Below are 26,935 nucleotides of genomic sequence, written 5' to 3' on the forward strand. Positions count from 1 at the left end.
AGTCCAGAAATAAACTCTCCTGTATAGGGTCATATGATCTTTGACAAGGGTGCCAAGGCTACACAATGGGGAAAGGACAGTCTCTTCAACAAACGGTGCTGGGAAAACTGGATACGCACATGCAAAAGAATGAAGATGGACCTTTATCTTACACCACATACAATAGTTAACTCAAAATGGATTAAAGACCTAAATGTAAGACCTGAACCTATAAAACTCCTAGAAGAAAATATAGGGCAAAAGGTTCATGACAGTGGAATGGGCAATGATTTCTTGACTATGATACCAAAAGCACAAGTAATAAAAACAAAAGTAGACAAATGGGACTACATCAAACTTAAAAACCTCTGCAAAGTAAAGGAAACAATCAACAGAGTGAAAAGGTAACCTACAGAACGGGAGAAAATATTTGCAAACCATGTATCAGATAAGGGGTTAAATATCCAGACTACAAAAAGAACTCATACAACTCAATAAAAAGAATAGCCCAGTTAAAAAATGGGCAAAGGACTTGAATACACAGCTCTCCAAAGAAGATATACAAATGGCCAGCAAGCATGCAAAAAGATGGTCAACAGCATTAATCATCAGGGAAATGGAAATCAAAACCACAATGAGGTACCACCTCACATTCATTAGGATGGCCACTATTAAAAAATCAAAATAAGAGTTGCCAAGGATGTGGAGAAATTAGAACCCTTGCGCACTATTGATAGAATTGTAAATGGTGCAGTCAGTATGGAAAACAATATGGAGGTTCCTCAAAAGATTAAAACTAGAACTACGACATGACCCAGCAAGTCTACTTTAGGGTACGTATCTAAAAGAACTGAAAACAGATCTCGAAGAGATATTTGCACATCCATGTACATTGCAGCATTACTCACAATAGGCAAGATGTGAAAGCAACCTAAATGTCCATCAAACGATAAATGGATAAAGTATAAGCCAATTACAAAAAGATAAATATCACATAATTCTACCCACATGGGGTATCTAAAGTAATTGAACTCAGAGAAACAAAAAAGGAGAATGGTGGTTGCCGGGGGGGGGGGGGGGGGGGGAAGGGAGAAAGGGAGAATTGTTCAGTGGATACAGAGTCTTAATCATGCAAGGCAAAAAAGTTCTAGAGATGTGTTGTTCAACAACATGCATAAAGTAAGCAATACCGTAATCTACACTTAAAAATTATCAAGAGGGTAAAAAAATATATATATATATATTTAGTTCAGAAAAATGAGAGTGCAGATTGGACGTACCAAAAGGAAAATTCATTGAGATAAATTACTAACTGCTCTTTCCTCAACAAATCCAAATACAGCTCTTCATACAAGAAAACAGAAGTTACTGTCCTTAATCCATATACTGTACATGTGGCTATTTGAAACATTACCCCTATCCATAGCAGAGGAGGTTTCTGAAATCTGAAAGAGTCATAGTACTATAATTATTCATTATATATATGTAAAGTTTCCATTCTCCCCTCAGCTCAACTCACAGGAATTATTTATTTTTATTGACAGAGGAGAGCAGGTTTATTAATATTTTCAGTTAGTAGAAAATAGACATGAACATGACGAAAATCTAGACACTGAAACATTTCTGGTGTAAGGGGAAACAGAGGCTTCACCAATTAATTAAAAACAGCATCTACACTGGACTCTAAAGCCACATCTACGGATGCTTTTATGTCAGTTATAAATTCCTGAACTATTTTTGGCTTCAATATTTTTTACTCATATTAGTTGGAAAATGAAAGGTCGCAGAGGACAAATCTAAAATTAAAAAAAAAAAACACATGCTCCTTTATATATGAGATCTCTATATATTCATCACAGCCCCACAGAGTATACAGAGATTGGTTTATACCCCTGAGATGGAATTGAACACCGCTACAGAACTCACTAACTTCTCTAGCACTGGCTGTGAGAAAGACTAAGTGTGTAAAAGAGAAAACCGCAAACCTCTTTTCTTCACATCTTCGTTTGTTCCCCTCCCTCTTCCCAATCATAAATACAGACTTGATTTCCTTCTGTTTTCAAGACATAATGTCACCCACCTGTTACCTCTTCCTAACCTTTGTTAGTTTTCTTTCTAAAATCAAATACAACTAAGTCACAGTTTTCTGAAAAACCATATGGTAGCATTTGGCTGAGGCAGCGAGGGCAATTTAATTAGGTGGGTGAATGAATTTAATATCTATGTTTCCAACATCACTGCACTTAATTCTGCTTATCAATAAATCTTCAAAATTCGTATTTGTTGGTCAAATGTCAGACTCAACTAGTTAAATTTTAATGTATGTCATCAACCATACATATAATATACACCTATCATATAATGACATAAATTATACTTTTATCTACATTATAAATGCCATATCAATATTCAAATCATATATATACTTTAGTGAAATGGCTTATAAATAAATATGAAAAGTAGGGGAGGGAGGAGGGAAGCAAAAAAAGAGAATTTCTTTTCCCATTTTTCTATTGATATATTCTGGCAAATTCTAAAATTGGTGTGTTCCAAAATTCTGAAATCTGTGTGTTCTGGCAAAATCTGACTAGAAAAAGCTGGATAATTATTTGGAACCTCATGCTGTTTCTTATTCAAAATGGATGTCTAAGTTTCTGAAATCCACCGAAATTTAGAGAATGGAAAGGTGATTTTTCCTGAAATAATCAATATCTTAAACACTCGTATACTTACTGCATTTTCATTATTTTATACATTATAATCTGAGAGAAAATGCATTCATTCTTTTGAATTTTGAGACAGCAGAAGCCTATCCTTGAACAGCTGGCAGTATAAATGACAAAAGATTGATATTTGCCTAAGGATCATGACAAAATTATATTCAGAGAGAGAAATCTGTGTGTGTATGAAAGAGATATACATATACATAAATACACATTTTTTCAGACATTTCTAAGACATGCTAGTTTACTGGCAGGATAATAAAAAAAAGATGAAAACAATCCCAAAGTTCAGCTTCATGGAATAAATGTATTCCTCCTCTGCCACACTAGTCCACAAAAGCAATGAAAAGTTTCATCGACCTATCTAGAGGCTAGTTGAGCTACACATATATGTACATACTTTTATTTTGCAAACAAAGAAATGCATAACTTGATAAAAACACAAAAGTAACTACAATGGAACCGAAAGCTTGCTAAACAGAATAGCTCTGACAACCAAGCCAGAACAGACTCCTCTGAGTGACCACATCTGTTTTCTTCTGGGACTATCAATAAAAAGAGGTATGTGGGAACAAGGGAAAAAAATGAAAGAAGAATCAGCTTTTAGTATTTCCCAAAATGAATAACCTGCATCTAAATAAGGCAAAACGTGACAAAGCCGTCTTTTGCTTCTGCATCAGAGATTGCTGGGAGTCTCCCAACATCCACCCCTCTGTGCTTCCTCCATAACAGACCCTGATTTTCAGGTGTGAGCATGGGTCCCTAACTGGAGACTACGCTTCTCAGCTTCCCTTGCTTTGCTGGTAGGAGCAGGAGCAGTCAAAGAGAATTAAATGAAAGCAGTTCAGATCTTCACCCCTTCGGCCTTCTTCTTAGCTGGAATGTGGATAGAAAGTCTGGCGTTCCAGCAGCCACCATGAGATAAACCTGCAAGTCACTTACAAGAAAGCAACAACATAAGGGCAATCTGCATCTCTCACCTTGTGGAGGGCCACCCAGCCTTGAAATACCTCCAGATTTCTTGAATGTGGGAGAAGAATAAAGACCTATTTTCTATTAAGAATTGTCATTTCTTATTTAGTTACTTGTAGTCAAACCTAATCCCAATTCTCATTCCTCATGCAAAGATAGCCTACTTTTGCTTATGTTATTTGGAGATTTTCTTGTATGAGGTCATGTCTTTCTGAGGATAATATAAAATTTTTAAAAAGTGATACTATAAATAACTTTCTCCCAACAGCTGCCATCAGCTAGTCTTGTCTTAAGAATTCTACGACAATAAATAAATAAGGGCAAAGAAGAAAAAAAATGTGCAAACAGGAAGTCCCTAAAATATTTCCCATTACCTGGGTATTACCACTCCAAAATATACTTTTGTTTGTCTGTTATAATGATATAGTAAAACTCAAAAGCATAATTTATTTTGCTGTGGATTGGACTTGCTTGGAAAATTCCCAGAAAATCTCCTGGGAATTACAGAGCTTTAAACTTCCTGGTCTGCCAGTGGGACACACTCTTTTGCCTCCTAGGCTCCCACAATGCATTGCCACCTTCCCCATTGCCTTTTAAATGTGCATTTAAGCCAGTAGGATCTTCTTGAATGAAAAAGTGCTGTAGGAGGCCTAGCAGCAGAAAAACTTTGGTAACTGAAAAGCTGGGGCCCTCAGAAGAGGACAGACACGGCATATACAAATTAGAAAGAATCATAGTATAGATAAGTTTAACAAATCACTGATAAAAATAACAGAATTATATTTGAACAACAAAAGCAAAATGAAAGCAAAAACATTACATCCTGTAAACATCTTGTCCCTGTGGCCATGACCCAGTATATATATGTGTGTCAACTCTAGAACGCACAAGGAGGTCAAAGATTTCCAAAGGTACTAGGAGTAACACAGAGAGTGGTCTATGTTGGGGTCGGCAAGCTATAGCTCGTGAGCCAAATCCAGGCCACTGCCTGCTTTTGTACGGTCAATGAGCTAAAAATGGATTTTATATATTTAAATAGTTAAATGGCTACATAAGTGCCTACATAACATAATACTCTCAATTGGTTTGCAAAGCTTTTAGTATTTGCTATTGTATCCTTTCCAGGAAAAGTTTGCCAATGCCTGATCTACATGGCCAACCACGTCTTTCTGATTAAGGCTTAAGGATAGGAAAAGAAAGTAACTTCAATTTTGAGAAGCTTGTCAGATTCCACCATACAGTCAATAGCAGTATGATGTTAAGAATAACCCCCAACAACTGGGAACGGAGAGACTACTTAGCCTGAATGTGAACCACTGGTTAGCAATTAGCAAACACTGACTTAGAATTATGTCCTGTGGTTTTCTAGGAGATGTCAGTAAGTCCTATCTGCGGACAAACAGTTAGGGAAACACTTATAGCAAGTTGAACAAACTGCTGGTTTCTGTGTGTACATGTGTGTTTGTTTTGTTTCACTGTAAGATTTCTCAGAATCTTTTAAAAAAGCCTCTAGGACGGGGATACAGTGTGCAACAATTCCTACATTTATTTTACCTTACTTCTGTGATGCCCATTAATATCTTGAAAAAAGTATTCCATAGAATACAGTTTGTGAAATACTTACCTCATATGATATCAAAATACATTAGTGGGGGATTAAAAGGTTAACTGTGAAAAATACATCATAAAATCTAGAAAAGAGCCAACATAACTATCAAATCTCTTGTGGAGGTGGTGCTTTCCAGCCTAAAGAAGAATGGAATAAATCGTTAAGAAAAAGATTCAACGAAAGTGTAACCATGTAAAATTAAAATATTTGTACATCAAAACCAACAAAAATAGATAAAGCATGCCAAGTAAATATAATAAATGGCTGTATACATAATACATAAATAATTTAGTGGGCAAGGACATGAACAGGACACTAAGAGAAAATGTAACAAGTAACTTTCTTGTGTGCATTCATCATTGCTCCCCTTTGGCTGTTTTTCCTACTGAAACCAAAAAGAAATTCAAACTTGGGTCATATCACAACCCAGCTTAAAACTTGGCCATGGCTCCCCCATGGCTCTTAGGATAAAGAGCAAAATCCTTAACATGGCCTTCAGGAAACAGATCGTGCAGCCTCATCCGATGCCTCACTCTCCAGCTTACTCTTTGCCCCCAGCCACATCCCGCCTTCAGTGTAGAAATGCACCTGGCACCTGGCTCGCCTCGGCATAGAGCCATGGCACCTGCTGGCTGGTCCTTCTGCTTGGGTGGCTCTCTCCCCCGCCTTCTCACTCTCTTCCCTTAGTTCATCTCACACATCCTTCAGTTCTCAAATCAGACTTGACTTTCTCAGAATGGCCTTCCCTGACTGCAATTCCTTGGATTTCGATCAGAGTCTCCTTTTACAGTCATAGCACCCTGCGCTTTCCCTCCATGGCACTTGCCTCAGTTTTTAACTTGGTATTTGCGGGATAATTTCATTCAAGTCTAACCCTCTCACTACCTGATAAACTCCATAAGGCCAGGCATCTTGACCATCTCGTTCACTCTTCCACCCAGAAGAGTATCATTACAAGTTTTTAAAAACAAAGCAATAATAACAAAAAATGCCTTTGAAAAATGCCAAAACTATTTATTTTGGGGGCAGCGAGACTACAGGCAATATTTTTCTTTTCCTGCTTATCTGCATTTTACATAGTTTCTAGTGCACGTGTCAAAAAGAAACAAAAGTATACGATGGATCTAAATTTAAATAAGGAAATATAATAAGTGAAAATCAGAGTTTAAAAAGATTGGGAGGTGAAACTTGACCTTATGAAGAATTAATTCAAATAGCATACTCTCACATATTTCCTGATATAGAAAACGTTCAGGATGTACAGTTAATTGAAAAAGTATACCATAGAATAGTGTACTTGGTATGAAACCATTTTTGTTTAATCCAGGAAAGCACTAGAATTTCACACACTACAATTTTCACAGAGATGATCTCTGCACAGTAGGATTGGAGGTGAGTTTTTGCTTTCCTTTCTGCTCTTCTACCTTTTTAATGTTTTCTGTATTGTACATGTGTTAGAAAAAAACTAAATAATCTCTTTAAACACAGCTATATACTCTCGTGCATATACAATGTGGTGCAATTTGCAACCCATTTTCAGGAATATATCTATTTTTTCAAGTAAGAGTTGTCCTATGAAACTACCCACATCCTACCGTGCCTTATCAATTACTTTCTATAGTTTGTTTTATTAAAGCATTCTTGACCCGAGCGTCCTTCATGTAAACCGGAATTATTATACCAATATATTTTAAAAAGCTTATGGCATTGATAACATCTTACTACATTTTTAAGTAAATTATGTTATTATAAATTTTCTGATGTTGCAGGACTGCTAAATTCTATTGTGGTCATGTGTGTTATCACCTACTCCTATATCCAAGATATATATAACTTTTCCCCAAAAGTGATTCATAATCTTAACTAAGAGAAGCAGAAAAACAGTTTTGAAAAATTATTCTGCAGAACGTTATTTTCCACTTTTTCCAAATAGCACAACAAGAAGGTTTGCAGGAAATGAAATGAAACCATGGTAACTAACTAAACCTATCATGAGCTATCAGATCCAAAGAACACACAGTACACTGCAGTCAACGCCTACCAGCAGCATAATCCTTTCCCAGTTCCTTTTGATCCTTCCTCCTAAATGTGAAAAAAGCTTCCCAACCGATTTTTGTATTTTAAAAACGTGAAAGCCCCTTTACCAATATTCACTATAATTCTCTGATTTTATCCAGGAATTCTTTGGCTGACTTCACTTTGTAAGTCAACCTTCTCAATGTCCTGAGATTCAATTAAAAATTGTTGGTTCTTTTCAATCATTAGCAAAATTGCATTTTCTTACTTCAATGCATTTTATCATTTTCTAATACAGTGGCAATAGTTTCTTCACATTAAGTCTTCAGAGCTGTAAATATTAAATAAGATTCTCACAGGAATTCCTTGCTTAATAGAATCTTATTACCATTCTAAACTCAAAGCCACAATAAATTAAATCACAGTTGCATTTACATAATACAGAGGAGCCCCATTTCATTATCTTGTTGTCCATTCTGTCACCAATCATCAACCCCCTCACCGGCACTGAAGCTAAGCTCACAGAATCTGGCTCAACGTGTTCTCAAACTACCAACCATCAGCTAAAATTAAACAAAGTATTGATGGCTTTTGTCAGACTAGCTGTTTATCACAGAACTACATAACCAGGGAGATAATAGGGCAAATCTCTGCAAAGACAAGAGATCACCTTTGCTGTTACGGTTAGCCAACCCCTAACAATTGTCACTTAAGATATAATATACATATATGCCATAAAAATATATGTATATTTTATGCATGACGAATTTCTGAGGGGATAGACAAATAATTATGAATGGCATTATCTCTAGGAAGTGGAACTAGAAGTATGTGGTGGGAAAGTAATGTAATTTATCATTATATACACTCCTCTTATTCGAAAAGTTTTTTTTTTACCACATCCACATGTTGTTTCCATAATCATAATAGAGATATAATAAATTAGATGGATGCAAATATGCTAGTATTTTTATAGATGATTATTGCTGTTTTTCTTTGATAAGTTATCCAAACTTACTATAAAATTATTTTTATAAGTACGAATGGTCATCAAATGATTTTACAATGGAATTGTAGTTTAAATTTTTAAACTTTAAATAGATTTATTTTGGCTTCTCTTTCTGGTGGGGGGTGAAAAGTTGACCTTTGAGAATTAGTTGGAGCAAATCTCATCCTTAAAGGCTTTAGACAAAAGTTTATCCCACTTTATAAAAATGGTAATGTGCTGGTAACTTAAAAATCTTAATTATTAAAAACTCATTGATTTAAAAGCCAAGAGTTCACTCTTGTGCCACATCCCATGCCAACTTATATAAAGTGCTGCACGGTTTGTTATTATTTTTTAATGTTATTTTTAAAAAGTTATATTCTCTGTTTCTTTGCTTTTATCCTCAGTTTTCTTATGTCTAAAATGCAGAAAATATAGTATCTACCACATGGGCTTATTTTGAGGAAACTGAGTTTTCCAGCCTGTATGCCAGGAAGAGAGGTTACAAGATATCAAACCCATCCAGCCCTTCCGAGGCCTCCAAGGTCTGATGCTGCTGAAGCCCTTGGGCCGGTCACATCTGGCCATGATCAGCCTTGTGCATTTAGCTCAGTGTACCATATAACATCGTAATTTTCAATAGGTGCCACATCCCACTAGGATGCCACACCCACTGTTTAAATCAAAGACACAATAACACGTGTTGGTGAGGAGATGAGAACTTGGAACCCTTGTACATTGCTGGTGGGATTGTAAAATGGTAAAACCACTTCGGAAAAAAAATTGGCAGTTCCTCAAAATGTTAAACATAGAGTTACAATATGATCCAGCATACTTCACTCCTAGATATATACCCAAGAGAAATAAAAACATGTCCACAGAAAAACTTGTACACAGAATTATTTATAATAGCATTATTTATAGCAGCATTATTTATCATACCCAAAAAGTGGAAACAACTCAAATGTCCATCAACTGATGCATGGATAAGCAAAATGTGGTATATATCCAAACACTGGAACATTATTCAAATATTATTCATTAATAAAAAGAATAAAATAGTGATACATGCAACAATATAGACAAACCTTGAAAATATACCAAGGGAAAGAAGCCAATCACAAAAGAACACCTATTATCTACGATTCCATTAATATCAAATATCCAGGATGTATAAATCTACAGAGACAAAAGTAGGTTAATGGTACCCTGGGGCTGGGAGGGTTAGGGAGAAATGAGAAGCGACTGCAAATGGGTATGGAGTTTCTTTTTAGGGTGACACAACGTTCTAAAATTGATTATGTTGCATAACTTTGTGAATGCACTAAAAACCATTGAATTGTACACTTTAAATGGGTGACTTGGTATGTTATTTATAACTACAAAAAGGAAAAAGGTTTCAAAAAAAAAAAGTAAGATACAATAACATGCAAAAGCTAACCTTGCAAATGAAGTTAGAAAAAAGGCTGCCATTTTTAAAAACATAGAAACAGTGCTTGGTTGCCACAGGTAAATGTTTCAGAACACTCTTTGTATAGGAGATAAATCCTTTTTGGTCCAGGAAAAATATCAGAAAACAGAAAAATTGGTGAAGCAATTAGCCCTTAAATTTTTTTGCCTATCAATTTAATACTTTAGCAAGAAGTCCTTTAGGTTCATTTATCAAAAAGGGAAGTGAAAAAAAAAATGGGGAGGGCGTCTTTCTGAACTTACCAAAGAGAAGAAACCTGGTAGATTTTCTTCCTTCTTTACCCCCCTCTACTCCTAGCATTTAATTCTAATTTGTTAACTGAAAATGAGAAATAACTCAAAGGCTCTTAACACTCAGCCTATATATTTTCAGTTTCCTCTCCCTGTAGACAGACCACACAGGAAGCCATTAATCAGAAGGTTGCTTGGTGAGCTTGAGTTCCAGAGCAAGAAGAATTGAGTAAATCAAACATTTACGGGAATAGTTCTCAAAATGTGCTCCACTGAGAGATTCCATGAAAAGAGGGTCTCATGATCAAATGAGTTTAGGAAATGCAGTATAGTTCTATGAACAATACTCACAGGCTCTGAGAAGTACGGCAGGAAAGAAATCCAAGTGATGACGTTTAATGGCAGGGAGACACATGATTCCTGGTATTCATCGCCATACTAGAGATGACACTGCCCATGCTGGCCAAGACTCCTCCTTCCACAGACCCTGGACTCTAGAACATTGGCCTCTGAGGTGACTTCCCTTTCTGTTGCCCCCAGGGCTGACCAATTCTTCTTCTCACCAATTATTTAAATAAGATGACACATTCCATTTAGAGTCAAATCTTCAGAGATTTAGGAGGTATTATCTTCCACTTTGACCCAAGGTTGCAGCTACGGTCTTTGATTCTTCTCAAAATGAAAACAGCCCTACTGAATTTTTTTGGTCTGATTGTAAAAATGATATACATGCATTGTAAAAAAAATTAATAATAATAATAATAATAACCAGGCAACTCAGAAAGGTACAGAGAAGTAAAAATCATCAAGTTCATCACTCAGAGATGAAGACTATGAACATGCAGTGATCATTCTTTCAGACCTCTCTCTACTTAAATACATGCCCAACAGATATATACTTGAGTAGTATGATACTATACATACTGTCCTGTATAGTCAACTTTATTTTCAGATTAACATAGGCGATATTTTGGAATTTATAAAGTAAGAAATATGATATATTTTTTAAAGAAAATTCAATAAATATGTCTAAACATTACGCTTTCTTAGTTTTTAAATTCTCATTTGTTTTCCATTATCTAAAATTCTTCCAAATAATTCTTATCTTGATGGTCAGCATAAAATCAACAGGAAGTGCCACACACTGTGGGTAAAAAGCATTCTCTGGAATATGTCGAAATCTGTCCTGGAATATCCAGATACAGAATTTGGGGATTATCAAGACTCTTGCACATATGTCATCTTGCTCTCTCTCAATTTAGAGAAGATAAAATGAGTCAGACTCAACAGAAATGTCTCTTGAGTTGCCAAATTTGGAGTTAACATTTCTCCTCAAAGGGAGCCCTTTAAATCAATAAGATATCTAGAAATCCGTTTAAAGATAAGTTCTCCCTAGCCAAAGGAAAACTGCTTACTAAATTAATTATCTAAATAATTCTGATAAAACTTAGTTCCCACAACCCTTTCCACTCATTATTCTTATTGCTCCCATAATGATCTTTCTAAATTACAAATGTAACCATAACTCTCTTCTATTAAAAGTATTCAGTGACTCCCATTTCCTAGAGATGAAGTCCAAATTCTTAAGCATAAAATACCAGGCTTTCCTGGCACACTTATAGCTAAAACTTCCTGTACCCCCAAGCCTCAGAAGCTCGCCACAGACCAAATGTTCCATGCTGTTCTATATATTCCTTCCTTGGCTATGTCTTCTTACCAAAATGCTCGTTTCTCATCACATCCTATCCCTCCACCCAGCAAACTTCTAGTCTACCTTTAAGAGGCAGCTAAAATGTCTTCTTTCTTGACCCATTTGGATAGTACTTGGCAGAATACAAAAGCCCAATAAATGGCGCTATTTTTGATGATGCAGTTATCTGGAAGATTATGTTAATTACCTAATTTAACAATGAACACCAAGCCCCTGATTTCCATGAAAGGCCTTGACACATATTAGTGATACACCAGGGATAGTTTAAGGTATATATTAGTTAAAAGTACTACGGATTTTACTGTACTAAAATTATTAACATAATTAGGTATTCCATATCACCTTTAAAATATTAAATTATTTTCAAGTCAGTTTGGAAAATATTTTAAATCAAATTTTAAGAATATTATGGACAAAAGAACATCATCAAAATAGAATTTACAAAACTTGGTGCCTGGCCTCATCTACATCTTTCTTCGGAACTCATATCTGATTTTCTTACTATTTACCAAAGCTAAAACTGGATATACCACTTTAATAATAGGTTGATCAGGCATGAAAGATTTGAAGAATTGCATCATGGACTGATGTTCACTAACAAGGAAATGACTTTAACGAATACCTACTATGCTGTACTATGTAACTGGAATCCATTTTTCCTCTTCACTCAAAACTTCTTTCTTTTAAAACAAGAAAAGAAAACCAGATTTTGTTTGGTCATCCAGACTTCCTGCCAAAGCCTTATCTTCTGGAAGAAGCTGATCCCATCACACAGCTCTAGGAGCAGGTGCTGGTTAGACAAGCAATCAGTACACGCATTACCCTGCAGACTGTTATTGGCCACGAGTGGGAAAGGGAGACCTGCACTGGCCCGATCAACCTGAGGGAAGGATGTATACTGCATGAGAGGAGAGGTCCCCACAGACTCTCTTGCTGGGCATAAACAAGGAAGCACACAACTCTGATAGCCCCCGGCAGCCACCTTTTGACCACAAGGAAAACCAGCCCCAGACTGAAGCTGACGCTATGAGTGGGCATGAACAGAAACAGAAAGATCACAAATCCTCAATAACATCACTGGGACACTGATCATCCATGCTATTGCATTTCTGAATTTCTCATTACGTGAAATATTTCCATACATAATTTACAGTTTAAGTCAGTAGAGTTTTCTTATTTTTAATATTAGATAATACTTGCAGCTGAAGACATCTCAACTGATAGAGAATTTGATTCTTGAAAGTGGGATGCTGCTAATTACAGACTTCTAAAAGGTCTCTTCTGAGAAATAATGGAATTACAATCTCCATTTCACAAATAGGAAACTAAAGCTTGGAGAGGTTAAATACATATATAATAAGGTCAGGCAACTAGAACTCATGTTTGTCAGACTCTAAAATTTATACCACAGCTTCATTTCCAAAGTTCTAACACTGAGAGTAAGAAACTGCAAATATTTTGTGATAGATTTTTTAAATCTCAATTCCCTATTCTCTCTGACCTTTCTCTTCTCTTTCAACCTATACTTTACACTGGAAGCTTTCCTGTTTAAGTCATCAGTGTTTTAAATGTTTCTTATTTCAGCTTTCTTTTCTAGTTTTAGTAAAATACACATGTAAGGTTATATTTTTCTTCTCAGTAAAAATGAACAAGAGAAAAAGAAAAAAGGATATTTTATATCAAAGGCAAACAATGTTGACAGCACAAAAATTAGTAAAAGTAATGCATAACTTGAGTCCTGATGCCACCTTAAATGTGCAACATTGATATAAAGAGGTGTTTTTAATATTTCCAAGAAAATTCTTGGATAAAGTGAAAGCAAGTGTGCCCCACGTTAAACGGATGCTAAGGAGGAATAATAGTGAGATCCTAATGTTCAGCTATGATCCACCTATTTGCACGTTTTAGTTAAGGCAGAAAGAGGAATCAGCTATTAGCAACGAAATTTTATTCACAAATTTGTTGAGTCAGTAAAAACTTTTCTGCATTCACAGCAATTCCATTAAAAAAATTAAAAATTTTCATATAAAAATAGTGAAAAAATGGTTTTGAATGGGTTGTGATTAGACTTATAGACAGACATCATTAGATTCTTACTAGGTGCAGTGGTGGAAATGGGAAAATAAGATGTGCTCAAGAATATATAGGGAATAGCTCAAGAATATATAGGGAAAGGTAGAGGAAATGCAGGAAAACATGGAAAATTTCATCAGAAAATTAGAATCTAAAAAAACAGGAAACAAAACTTCTGGAACTAAATAACACAGTATATGAAATTAGGAACTCAATGAATGGATTTACAGCATATCAAGAATAGCAGAATACAGACTAGTGGATTGGACGACAGGTCAATAGAAACTGTCCAAACTGAAGTTCAGAGATATAAAAGGCAAGAAGTTAGAATTTCAGAGGGAAAAATTTTAGAAAAGTCAGAAAATAATTTATCATGAATAAACCTACAGTAAGAGAAATACTAAAGGAGTTTCTCAGGCAGAAGGAACACAATCCCAAGAGAAACACAAAATCAAAAGAAAGAATGAAGAACCATGGAGGGGACAAATACATGAGTAAATATAGACAAATACTGACAATAAGGTCATGTGGGGTTTTAAAGACATGTAGAAATAAAATATCTGAAAATTATAACATAGAAGGTAGGAAAGAGGTAAATGGAGTTGAACGTTTTCTAAGATTCTAGTATTATTGGGAAAGTGCTAAAAGTAACCATTTATATTAAATATAAATCAGCCAAGGACAAGTGTTATAATCTCAAGTTTAATCATTAAAAGAACAGTAAAAGAACATATAACTCGACTTAATAAAGAGAAAAAATGAAATAAAATTGATTTGTCCAAAAGAAGTCAACAAAGAAAAAGAAACATGAAACAGGAGGATCAAATAGAAAATAAATAATAAGGTAGTATTTTAAACCAAAAAATATTAGTAATTACATTAAATGAAAGTGGAGTATATACTCAGCTAAAATTAAAAACTTAAGAACACTATAAGTGGAAATAAAGTACAAGTCACAAACTTGGAGGAGATATTTCAATTCATATATACCAAATGACTAGTCTCCAGAACAAATGACTTTTATGAATCCACAAGAAAAAGCCATGGAACCCAACAGAAGAAAGGGTAAAGGGTCTGAATAGGCACTTCACAGAAGAGAAAATAAAAGTAGTCAATAAACATGAAAAGATGCTCAATCTCATTAGGGATCAGAGATACACAAATTAATCACCAGACACCATCGAATGGCATAAAGTCTGACAGCATTAAGTGAAAGCGAAAAAGAAACAACAGGAATTCTTATACACGGTTCTGGAGTAGACATTGGCACAACTACTTTGGAAAAAACTGTCATTGTTAATAAAGCAAAAGATCTAATGAAGCAAAAGCAGCAATTTCACATATAAGTAAATATCCTAGAGAAAATCTTAACATGCACCAGGAGACACATCCAAGATTATTATACACAGCAGGACTGTTTTCAATAGCCCCAAACTAGAGACTACCCACATGTCCATCAATAGTAGGATGAATAAACAAATTATAGTATACTTATTAGGTTATTATATAGCAGTGAAAAAGAATGAATTATAGCCTTGCTGTACAGCAAAGATAAATCTCAAGAACAAAACGAGTCAAAAAAAACCCTGAAGAGTATATTCTATATGTTCTATTTATTTAAAGTTCAAAAATGATGAAATCAAAACAGCACAGTATGTCGTGATAAAAACATATGTTATAAACCTATAGAGAAAAGTAAGGAGATGATCATCAGGATAGGCTTGCCAGTGTGAGGGCCGGAAGGAAGCAGGACAGAATAGGGGAGGGATCTACAGGACACAGGAGACGCCCAAGGCAATGGCTGTTGCTTAAAATACATGCAGGGCACTTAACAGTTATAGTATCATGATATTTAATAATTTTTATATTTCTTATGAGTATTCTTTTGGATATACTTAACATTTAATAAAAAGGATACCACCAAACATGCACTGGTGCTATTCCTTCTCATTTCTCACTTAACATGTACAACACTGAACCTAATAATTTTTTCTTTTAGTGAGAAAAATTATAGAATGAGTTACAAACATTTTTTAAAGTATTAGTTCTAAAACTATGAAAATCATAAAGAAAAATGCTTTCAACCAAACTTCTTATTTTTGGTTACTGATAACTGATACATGCCATACTATCTCATTAAACGAAGGCAAATGTTGTCAGAATCAACATACAGAAGATCCCCAAGTCACTATGAAACACTTCATGCTTCATGAGGCATAATCTAGTGCCTGGGGTAGCATCTTATCTTTAACTACACACTCCAACCACGTGGATGCCTGTCTGTATGCCTCCATTGTATAAAAACCTTTCATTGACTAACAATCATTTTTCCTGAACCAAGGGGTCAACATGAGCAAAGGCAGAAAAGCCAGACAAGGCCTGGCCTGAAATTCAGGCTGAGATACAGTGCTGGATAAGACGATGCTGAGGAGGAAAGAAAGGTATCACCCACAGATGACCTTCCATGTCATACAATGAGAATCTCTTTTCTGATGGCATAAAATTAGTACTTTTACAGGACACACACAATACACGGTCCCCTAAATAACACCTCACATTATACACAAAGATCCTCAGTGAAGGAGTAGGCCCCCACAAGTTCAGGGGACATGCCAGTGCTGGAGGGGGCTGTGTTCTTTCAACCTTGTGCCCTACTCAACATCAACATTACACTTCTGCTGCTCACTGTATCAGATTTTAAGATTGATCATTTCTGACACTGAGGAAGATCCATTAGAGGGGACAAGGTTGGATACAGGGAGATTCTTAGACAGTTACTGAACTAGTCCAGGAAGCAGCTTGAAGTTGAAAAGAACGGGAAAACTTGAGACATACTTAAGAAATAAAAGATTGTTGAGTTTGGCTGTGTGAGATGAGCAAGAAGAAAAAGTCCTCTGACCATCAGACAACGTAGGTCAGTCCCCTGGGCTTTCCAGAGGCTATGAAAAGGTATGATATGAAAAAACAAAAGCACAGCTCCAAAACACAAAAGAAAAACTACAAAGTTAGTTAATTTCAAAAGCAATTTATATTTTTTAAAAAACTTAATCTTAACAGCAAAAAATATATATTTAATATGGGATATAGTGTTTGATATGATGTAGATGGGGGCTCTAAACAAATAAAACATCTTAAAATAGAACTGAGAGCAAAAAGAAAAATGAGGTCTTGGTTTCAGTCTTGTGGACTGACTAAAAAATAGTGCCACCAGTTCATAAAGGGAATACAGATGCTCTACTTGGGAGGGAAACCGATGAGTTCAGTTTTGGACATACTGAGGTTGAGGGACCCAAGGAGAAACTTGAGTTCAAGGCACCTTTTTCCTAATTTTAGGAATTATTCCTTGGATAACACAGTAAATACATAATGAACATTGATGGCTTTAAGGTATCAAACCGGCTTCCCCCAATGGATCATGCATTATGTTAAAAATAACAAAATTAACATGAATTGGGAGGATCTTTAGTTGAAATGGGAAGTACCAAACAAGAATCACAGATGCGTCAATATAACTTCTATTTCATATTCTGCTTAATACTTTCCCGCCATACCTCTAGTTCAGAACAAGGAAAATCATATTTCTGCATAAAAATTACTCACAATGCATGTTCCCAAATTCCCTATCCCCACTACAACCCCTTTTGCTCACTACCATTCCTTTTCCACGTAACAATTTTATCATGATTTTTCAATAAGAAAAGGAAGGCTGCATGCTACCCTAGACCTATGAATTAAAAGCACTCTCATCATTCCTGTTCACCTATTCTCCAATTTCTATTCTAGGACTTCCTGGGCCAAAGTGGATGGGAAGTCCTCATAAACTTAAAGTCGTGAGTAGCACAAGAGAGGCTGAGAGGGTGGGAATGAGGAGGAGCTTGGGAGGTTTGGGAGCTACTTTTCTCCAAACTAAAGCCTTGGCCCTAGGGTGTCTGCTGGTGTCACTCAGTGAAAACTGCATGACAGCCACATTAGGAGAGGCAATATGATATAATGGAAAATACCTGGATTTTGCACTGAGGCAAAACTGAGTTCAAATCCCAGTTTTGTAACTTACTACGTGATCTCAGAGGAGGCAGGGGTGCCAGCAACAAAAGGGAAAGGAAGAGCGTGCCGGGCAGATTTCTGTCTCTCCCCTCACTCCACCTCCTTTGCCCTTATTCTGGTCCACCGGCCTTGACGTCAAGGCTTGTTTACTCCAGACACTCAGATGACCAGACTATCTGGAAATGTGGTGTTGTAGAATCCCAGAATTATAAAATGTTAGGAGCAGAAAGATGAAGAAACTAACTTCAAGAAATCCTGTGATTTGCTCCAAATCAGTCTTCTAGTTCATTTAGTGGTAAAATGAATAGGTATTTAAATTCCCAGCCCAGACTTTTTTCCCTATAACCACAATTTAAACCTCAAAAACAATATAATTATTTAATTGGAGGCAGATTTACACTTTATAATTTGCCATAAAAAGCAAATTTCCGTGAACTCCTATAACAAGTTCCTTCTCCAAGTATGCAATTGATCCAGAATTCAGTATGAAAGAATACTGAATTACATCATTCTTTCTGTCAGACAGATTAACATTAAATCTGGAAATAAGAGCAGTCCCTGCTCACCCAAACAGGCAGAAGCGATTGGAGAAGAAGTTAGACATGGTCATATTAGAGACCTAAGTAATAGCATCATCTTTCTATTCTCCCTCTGTGGCTTCGCTGTGAAAAGAAACGCCATTTCTTTGACCTCTTTCACGCTCTACCTTTAAGCCTTTTCTAAATGGATGAATGGATACACAAAGGAACAAAGGAGGGCATGAACAAAGAAAGACAATGGATAACTATTCCAAGCTTTTAGAGGCAGCAAAGGAGAGTGATTAAGGGCAAATTCTGAAGCCAGATTGTCTGGGTTCGAATATTAGCTACACGAATTATTAAATGCATGACGTTGGCCAAGTTACTCAACCTCTAGGTCCTCTGTTTTACCTGTAAAGTGGAGATGGCAACAGTACATACATCCTAGAGCTGTTGTGAAGATTAAATGAGGTTAGAGGGCTGGCAGGAGGTAAGCCCAAAGGATAAGCACGCTATTGTATTATTGTCCCGATGTTACTGCAGGGTTTCTGGGCCCTGTGCTGTAGGCTAGGAACAGCCAAAACGCCAGGCAAAGTTCAGTTGATAGGAAAGAGCCAAGAGCTCCCAAGAAAAGCTGCTTCAACCAAAAGCCAACCTAAGAGAAACTGCACTGGCTTTCATTTTATGAGTTACAAAGATCTTTTCTCTTTGTTCCTTTCCTTATTCAAGAAATAGATGGGAGCTGACACAGCAGGACAGAAGGGAGAGAACGGTAAGATGAAATAGAAGAAAGTAGCTACAATAAAAATGCTTTAAAAGTTTTTCAATTCTTAATTACTGTGTGCTACCATTCATGAGGAATTTTTTAAGGGTCTCAAAGCTATTAAAATGGTAATTAGGTCCCAAGAAAACAAGAACCAATTCAATTACATGCTGGATGCTTTTAAAATTTAAAGCCTTCTATTAAGAGGGTTTTAAATGAAGCACAGTTATAATTACAGGTCCATGACCAACCTTAAAGCCAAAGTGTAGGTTCCGGGCTGGCGCTGGCTCTCCCGAATGAGGTAGCTCCCCTCAGCCACACTCAGGAGCTGGTCTGCTGCTTCTCGGGAGATCATGCCGTGAAACCTAAGAAACAAAGTCAATTCAGAAACAGCATGCTTGTCACCTTTTTCCATAAAACAAACCCTCCACCTTCTCCTGTTGTTTTCTAGACAAAGTCCTGCCATATAATTGAAGGGGAGCAGTTGGGTTTAACTATGCGTGTGTTTCTCAGGGCTTGGCCTATGGCCAGCTTCTCAGTGGTGACAAGAACAGCACCAAAGTAGCGCTCCAATCCATTTAACAATCATGAAATCAAAATTCACATCCGTCTATGGGATCAACCACCTCTCTCAAGAGGACAACTACCTTCTTATGCAGCCATCTGACCATATGGACATGCTAAAAAATATACAAAAATGTGTCCCATTTCCTTTCTTCACACTAGTGGCACTGCTCCAAAGTTCTGGCTGAGAGTCTATGTTGGCAATTTTCCAGGACCCTGGGTTGCCCTTAATTGGCATGATTGCCCAATAATGTGCATAATCTGCATCGCTGGATACTCAAGCCAAAAGCAAACAACTGTAATACTTGCTTTCACTCCCTGCTAAAACCCTATTTTTGATTAACAGAGAAAAAAGAAGGAAGAAGAATAAACATAAATAACACACTCTTTACACAAACACAGTAGATTTATCTAAAACATTCTGACACGAAATGCTGAAAAAGAAAATCGTCAGTGGTGATTGTCGATTAATGTTAAAAATATAAAACCACCTCATATTCGTATGGTGATTTACAATTTACAAAGAACATACACATATATGATGTCCTTTTAGTGACTCAAAGATAACTGAATTGAACGATTGCTCAAATGAAACTGATTGCAGCTTTTACCGGTATGAAAAAAAACAAGTCACTTGAATTTGGAATGACAAATTTAAAAGGTGCTGAAATGGCACCTTAATAATTTAGGAACTTTACTAGGGAGCAAGTGGCAACTTCTGGGAGTTTTTCTCATGGAAACGATTCAGTCTTTCTCAACTGAAGTCTTAAAACAGTTCATGGAAGGTATGTTCAAATCATGACAATTAGAACAGCTAGGTTTAACAATGGGCTCCTGGAATTTCTTTCTTTCTTTCTTTGTTGAGGAAGATTAGCCCTGAGCTAACTGCTGCCAATCCTCCTCTTTTTGCTGAGGAAGGCTGGTCCTGAGCTAACATCCATGCCCTTCTTCCTCTCCTTTATATGTGGGACGCCTACCACAGCATGGCTTGCCAAGTGGTGCCATGTCTGCACCCAGGATCCGAATCTGCGAACCCCGGGCCGCTGAAGCGGAACGTGTGAACTGAACCACTGCGCCATCAGGCTGGCCCCTGGAATTTCTTATCTCCAGAAATTCCTCAGTATTTCAGAACCAGGCCCACTCTGACCCTGCTCGAAGCAGAAAGATGGTAAACTATCTCTAGTAGTAACACATACCATTAGATTAGCATATTGGTATATTAAGTTTATATGATACTAATTAATGAAGTAAGTAAAATTTATTATCTATCCATTTTAAAAAAACAATTAATTTAAAAGAAAATCTCACTCAAGGAAACACATTTGGGAACAAAACTTGACAATGATATTTAAAGAACCTTAAAACTATTCATACCAGTTGATCCAAAATTTCCACCCCAGAAAAAAAGCTTTATGCTTTACCATGTTTCTTATGATGTTACTTTCAATAATGTAGTTTAAAAGCAACCTAAATGCCAAGAACAGAGAAATGACTACATGATGGCCCAACCATAAAGAACACCAGTGGCTCCCCCCAACATTCACAAGAGTTTTGAAAGTTAAACAGAATAAATAATTTAATAATTTAATAATAATTCTAAAATATTTGCTATAAACATTATTGTTTCTCTGATATGATCTTAAGTCATGAAAAACAAACGACTTTATTCAGGGAATGATATGATTACAGGTGATTTTTATTCTTTTCCCCAAAGAATAAAATATATTTCTGGTTTTTTAATAATCAGAAAAACTAAGGACTTTAAAAATTATTACATTTTTCATAAAATAGAAAAATGCTCATTATTAACATTAAATGGAAAAATCAGGCTATAAAAATTTTATGTATCTCAATTTTGTAAAAACCATTAGGATAACAGATCTTCAGAAGGTAATACTTCAAATTGCTAAATTTAGTTATTTCTAGGTAACATGAATTTATTTATAGAAAAACTTTGGAAAATAAAATATAAACATAGAATAAACCACCCATACCCCGCTGTATGTATATATTTGCATACATATGTCTATATGCTTAATACAGACATACATACAAATATATATATTTTTGTCACATACAGCTAGGATTATTTATTTACTTACATGGCTTGCATCTCTATTTTAACATTATTGCATATACATTTTCCCATGCTATTTTCTTCTCTATATTTGTCTTTATTTTCACTAATTAGAATAATTACATTTATAATCAGAAAAATAATTCAACTTATCCAAACTTAAATACCTCCTTCATCTTGCTTTTATTTTTACTAAAAGCATCCATTAACCTGTGTCTCTTACATATTTCAATCTATAAAATGTCTTCTGATAATCCATACTTACTCTCTTCCATAATACTTTGGTCTGTTTTCTACCTATTGGGAAAAGGAAAAAAAAGGATATTTATGAAAATGCAAATGTTCAGAACATTACTCAACATCTTGTATATGTGACAAACCAAAGCATATATTAAGAAAAAGAATTAGAATAAGATTAGAAAAATCAACCTGGAGTCCCAGTTCTATCAGCAGATTAACTGTGCCCTTTGGACTGGTCACTTCATCTCTCAGACCAGTTTCTTATCTATAAAACACTGTGTATGTAAAAGGAGTTGGACTAGGGGCCCCCACCGTGGCTGAGTGGCTTCAGTGGCCTGGGGTTTCACTGGTTCGGATCCTAGGTGTGGACATGGTGCTGCTCATCAGGCCATGCTGAGGCGGCGTCCCACATAGCACAAGCAGAGGCACTCACAACTAGAATCTACAACTATGTTCCAGGGGGCTTTGGCAAGGAGGAAAAAAAAAAAAGAGTGGGACTAAATTAGCTTTCATTTCTAGGATTTTATGAATCTGAAAAAATATCTACATCACTTTATCAAAAAAGTAAAATAAAACATCCAAAATCTTAATGCCACAATTGTGTCAGAACAGATTGTGGTTTTCTCTCCCATCCTCTCCTTCCTGTTACTCCATATTCCCTTCTGCTAACATCTCAGTATAATCTTGCCCTTTTTCTCTTCCATCAGCTCTTCTCTCACCACAGGTCTTCCCCCTATGTCGGGTGTGCTGGCTGGAGATAAAGAAAGGCCCAGCAGAAAAGGTGCTAGGGGATTCCTACTGGAGTAGACAGAGAGAGAGTACTTGCCCTATTCATTCAAGAAACATTTACTGAATGGCAAATAGGGGATAGGCATTGTCCTACCTGGAAGAGGACGCATCACGGTAATAAGACAAAAATTCTACTTTTTTTTTTTTTCTTTGAAACTTACATTCTAATGCTGAGAGACAACGAATAAAGAAGTTTAAAGAAATAAACAAGAAAACAGAAAGTGCCGATAAGTGCTATAATGAAAATAAGAATGGATAAGGTAAAAGAGAGGGCTAACGAGGTACTGAAGTTGGGCGGTCAGGAAAGGCATCTCTGAGAAGACATTTAAACTGAGTCCTAAATGACAAGAAGCCAGGCCTAGCTGCAAAATATCAGAAATGGAATAAGCTTTCCCTAGGAGGTACCTGGGTGACACTACGGACTACATTTATTGAGTTTGTGTTGTGTATTTTAACTACATTGGAAGATCACTGAATCCTCACAATGAGATATGAGTTACTCTACTCCATCCTCGTAAGATAGTATTATCATTCTCATTTTACTGATGAAGAAACTGAGTATCCGCAAGGTTAGACAACTTGTTCAAGGTTACAAAGTGGTGGAGCCCAAGCTAAAACTGGGATTCTTACTCAGGAATAGCAAAAAGGGCCCAGACCCTTTGTCTATTTGACACTGACTCATCTGAATTTCTTAAATACGGCAGTTCCCAAAGCAACTCCAAGTCCACCCTTTCAGTGATCACCTCCCTTGGCCCCTCTCCAGAGCCTGACTGCCAAGTCCAGGTTACCTGCCCACTGGCCATCAAGGTATAGTACCATTTTCAGCAAACCTGATACATTTGTTCATAGCGTAGAAAAAAAATTGTGTTTCAATGAAAAATTATGCATTATCTATAGCATACACTACTGGCTTATCTAGCTCAGTCCACCGTCTTTGAGCTAATTTGGAACTCTCTAAGTGGTAGGTAACGGATACATAGACTTTTTCCTGTGTGGTAGTGGTTTAACTGACTGCTTTTCTATGCCCCCACCCAGCAGAAAAAAGATTTTTGTCTCTATTTTCAAGTCATTTCAACATTCCTTGACTCCATATAAATTTGTGCCATTTTAACTTTTCCTTTGAATTGATTTTAACATCTGCCGGGTTTCCTCACATCATATGAGTAAATAAATGTTTTAATATGTGTGCATCTTCATATCTGAAGGAGAGACATGATTTTACCTTTTTCTGAAAACTATATTGAAATAATAATTATCCTTCAGGAATCTTCTGTTGTCTGGTGAGTCTGTAGTCAGGTTATTTATCTTCTGAAGGTAAACTCTACCTCATTTGGTCTTGTTGCATAATTTCTCTGCTCATAATACACAGTGTCCTAAAAATATGCCAGCTGGTCCCTAGGGCTACAGATGATGGCTCTTCTATTTTTAGGTCCAGAGCTTATTAGAGCAGGGTGAGGCAGCTGCTTGAGAGAAAACCTTTGCTTTTGAGGTGAAAATCCAATGCTTAAGTCTTAACTTAAAGAATTAATTTAAGCTTCTACAGCATTATATGATAAAATGTTATCAAGAAGAACAATTTTGCAGTGTCCATTCAAACTAAAAATGTGCAAACTCTCAATATTTACTCTTGAGCAACACTTACACATGTACACACAAAGCTATGTATAAGAATGCTCACTGAAACATTGTAGTCATTTTTAAAATGGAAATAACAAATATATACCAATAGGGGAATAACTGAACTGTGTTACAGTATAAATAATAGACACAGTTTGAATGGATTATGTAGACCTATAGGGACTAACATGAAGAAGTCACTGAGACAAACTACTCAATACAAACATAAGTTATGGAATAATAACACAGTGTAACACCATTTAGGAAAAGCACACACACACACAAAATACTACAATAAATATTTATAGTAGAGAGAGAGATCTGGAAAAATATATACCAAATTCAAATGGTTACCTCTAGGAAGGTAGGGGAGAACTGAAGCAAGGGGCCCATGGGAAAGGCAAAAAAGAGACTTTACTATTATCTGTAATACAATTTTTTAATAAAGAATGGATGCGTGCATTACTTACAACACTAACACCACCTTAAAAAATAGAAACCAAGATTAACTTTTGTGCAATCTAATATTGGAGTCTCAGACACATTAGAACGGGGTCCCTCAGTGGGGTCCCCCAATATTTTGAGAAGAGAAGATCATGGCCTTTCCTTTGAACCATGGGATCTTTGCAGGTGGTTGAGGGTGAAGTACTTTATCAGGCCTATGGGACTGAGGTAAAAAGAAAGGAAAGTTCTTGAATGTGCTCTACTTATTGATGAAAATCCTGGACGAATGCAAAGAAATGGTGGTGGCTGAGAGACTGATACCCACAAATGGTGTGGTAATCCAAGACAAATACTGATTATTTATTTGATAACCCTGTATTAAGTCCTGTAAATCAGTATGATTCCATTGATTGCCTAAGTGATCATCTTCACAACACAACTGATTTTGGTGTGATATCACTGAATAATTATTTTGCTTTACCCGAAAGAATTTTGAATTCAAAGAAATCAGGTAAACGCTGATGAATAATACAGTACTTTTATAATAAGCAATAAGCCCAAAATAAAATTCACACACCAACTACATCTTTTCTGCATTTCTATAATGGAAATGTCAAATAAAACTTAAACTAATTTTTTTTCTCTCCTGTAGATAGTGAAGGGGATCAGAATATGCCACCTCAAAATATGCCACATTGGCATAAGGATTATTTTGAGCTGAAGGCAATTAAGAGCGAGCAGATACAAGAAGAACAATTTGCCCCTTGTCTTTCTGTCAGGGCATAAATAAATTCCCCGTTCGTGAAGGAAATTTATATTTATAAAGGAAATTTCCATATGTAAAGGTGCCCTCCTCTCCTGTAACAGGAAGAGGAGACAAGAATGACTCCAGAGACAACTCTTACCACCTAAGATGACTTGAGTCTGCAGAATAAACCTCACTAAACAACCCGTATTTACTGTACATTTCTTAATCACCTTCTCACAACTTACCACTACCCTCAGAAGCCCAAATCCCCTTCTCCTTTGTCTGGTCTCTTTTCCACACTTTATCACCCTTTGTTAAGATGGTATATAAGGTTCCTGGGTCTAAATGCCTCTGTGGGGTTTTCACTTACCTGCTATAAGCCCCTTCTTCCCCATGTGCATATGAAATAAACCTTCCCTCCTGTTAACATCTCTTTTGTCAGTTTAATTGGCAAGCCCCAGACACAGAACCTAACAGGGTAGAGGAGATGTTTTTCCTCCCTAGAGGAGAAGTTTTCCTCCCCTATAATAACATTTAGATGTTTTGCTGACATCTAAGATATCATTACTTAAGCAGTGATTTGGAACAGTCTTTTCAAACTCACAAATAGTATAGCATTACTCTGAGAGATAATCAATTAAAGAGTTAGTCTGTAATATAAAAATGATTATTAAGTATCCCAAGTTAGTTTACCTGCAAATACATCAAACTGGGAATTTAAATGTTACATGCAATAATAAAAATGTATTTAAGCTTATACAAACATTTAAATGCTTGTTTCTAAGTTTTTAAAATTCATAATAATAGTCAAAGGACTTTTTACAGATTAAAACTGGTTGAAGTCAACGTGACTAAGTAAGATATTATTTTAAATTAGTACTTGTGTTGAATTACATGCTTTGCTTTCTCCAGTTTTTTATATTGAGTAGTTAACATCTTTTCATGATACCATATCAAGGTTAGGAAAAATGAGGAATGAAGAGAACAGAAAAGATTTCTAACTAAAAATAAAAGGTGCTCATAAAATGTTTTTCAGCTTGGTTGGCATAAATGTTGTATGTCATGCCACCAGAAAAGGAAACTTTAAGTTAATCTACTATTATTGAATACGACATAAAGTGCATAGTATAATATAAGAATTCAACAAATAACTAAACAGTAGATGTCATTTTACAATATTTTAAATATCAGTGGAAATCCTTAAATTAACATTTACTGCAGAGTTTTGTATGTAATGACCTATTTTCATCATATATAAGGCATTTTAATCAAATTCACCAAACTACCCTCTTTCAAAGTCTTGTATCTTATTTCCCAGAAAAATAAGAAGAACTTGTTTAATAAAGAAATGTTTTGCTC

At 35.9% G+C, this 26,935-nt stretch overlaps 1 protein-coding gene across 4 annotated transcripts in view; it reads right to left on the reverse strand.

Moving 5' to 3' along the window:
• CHN1 (chimerin 1) overlaps nt 1-26,935 on the reverse strand; it is a 192,271-nt gene that overhangs the window by 95,328 nt on the left and 70,008 nt on the right. For all 4 annotated transcript variants that reach the window (XM_046659708.1, XM_046659709.1, XM_046659706.1 and 1 more), the window contains 2 exons: nt 22,004-22,035; nt 19,349-19,462 (listed from right to left, as the gene is read on the reverse strand). In XM_046659708.1, the coding sequence (XP_046515664.1) occupies nt 19,349-19,462; nt 22,004-22,035 (146 nt within the window). The remainder of the gene's footprint in view (nt 1-19,348; nt 19,463-22,003; nt 22,036-26,935) is intronic.

This window comes from Equus quagga, chromosome 4 (genome assembly GCF_021613505.1).
Source record: "Equus quagga isolate Etosha38 chromosome 4, UCLA_HA_Equagga_1.0, whole genome shotgun sequence".
NCBI lineage: Eukaryota > Metazoa > Chordata > Mammalia > Perissodactyla > Equidae > Equus > Equus quagga.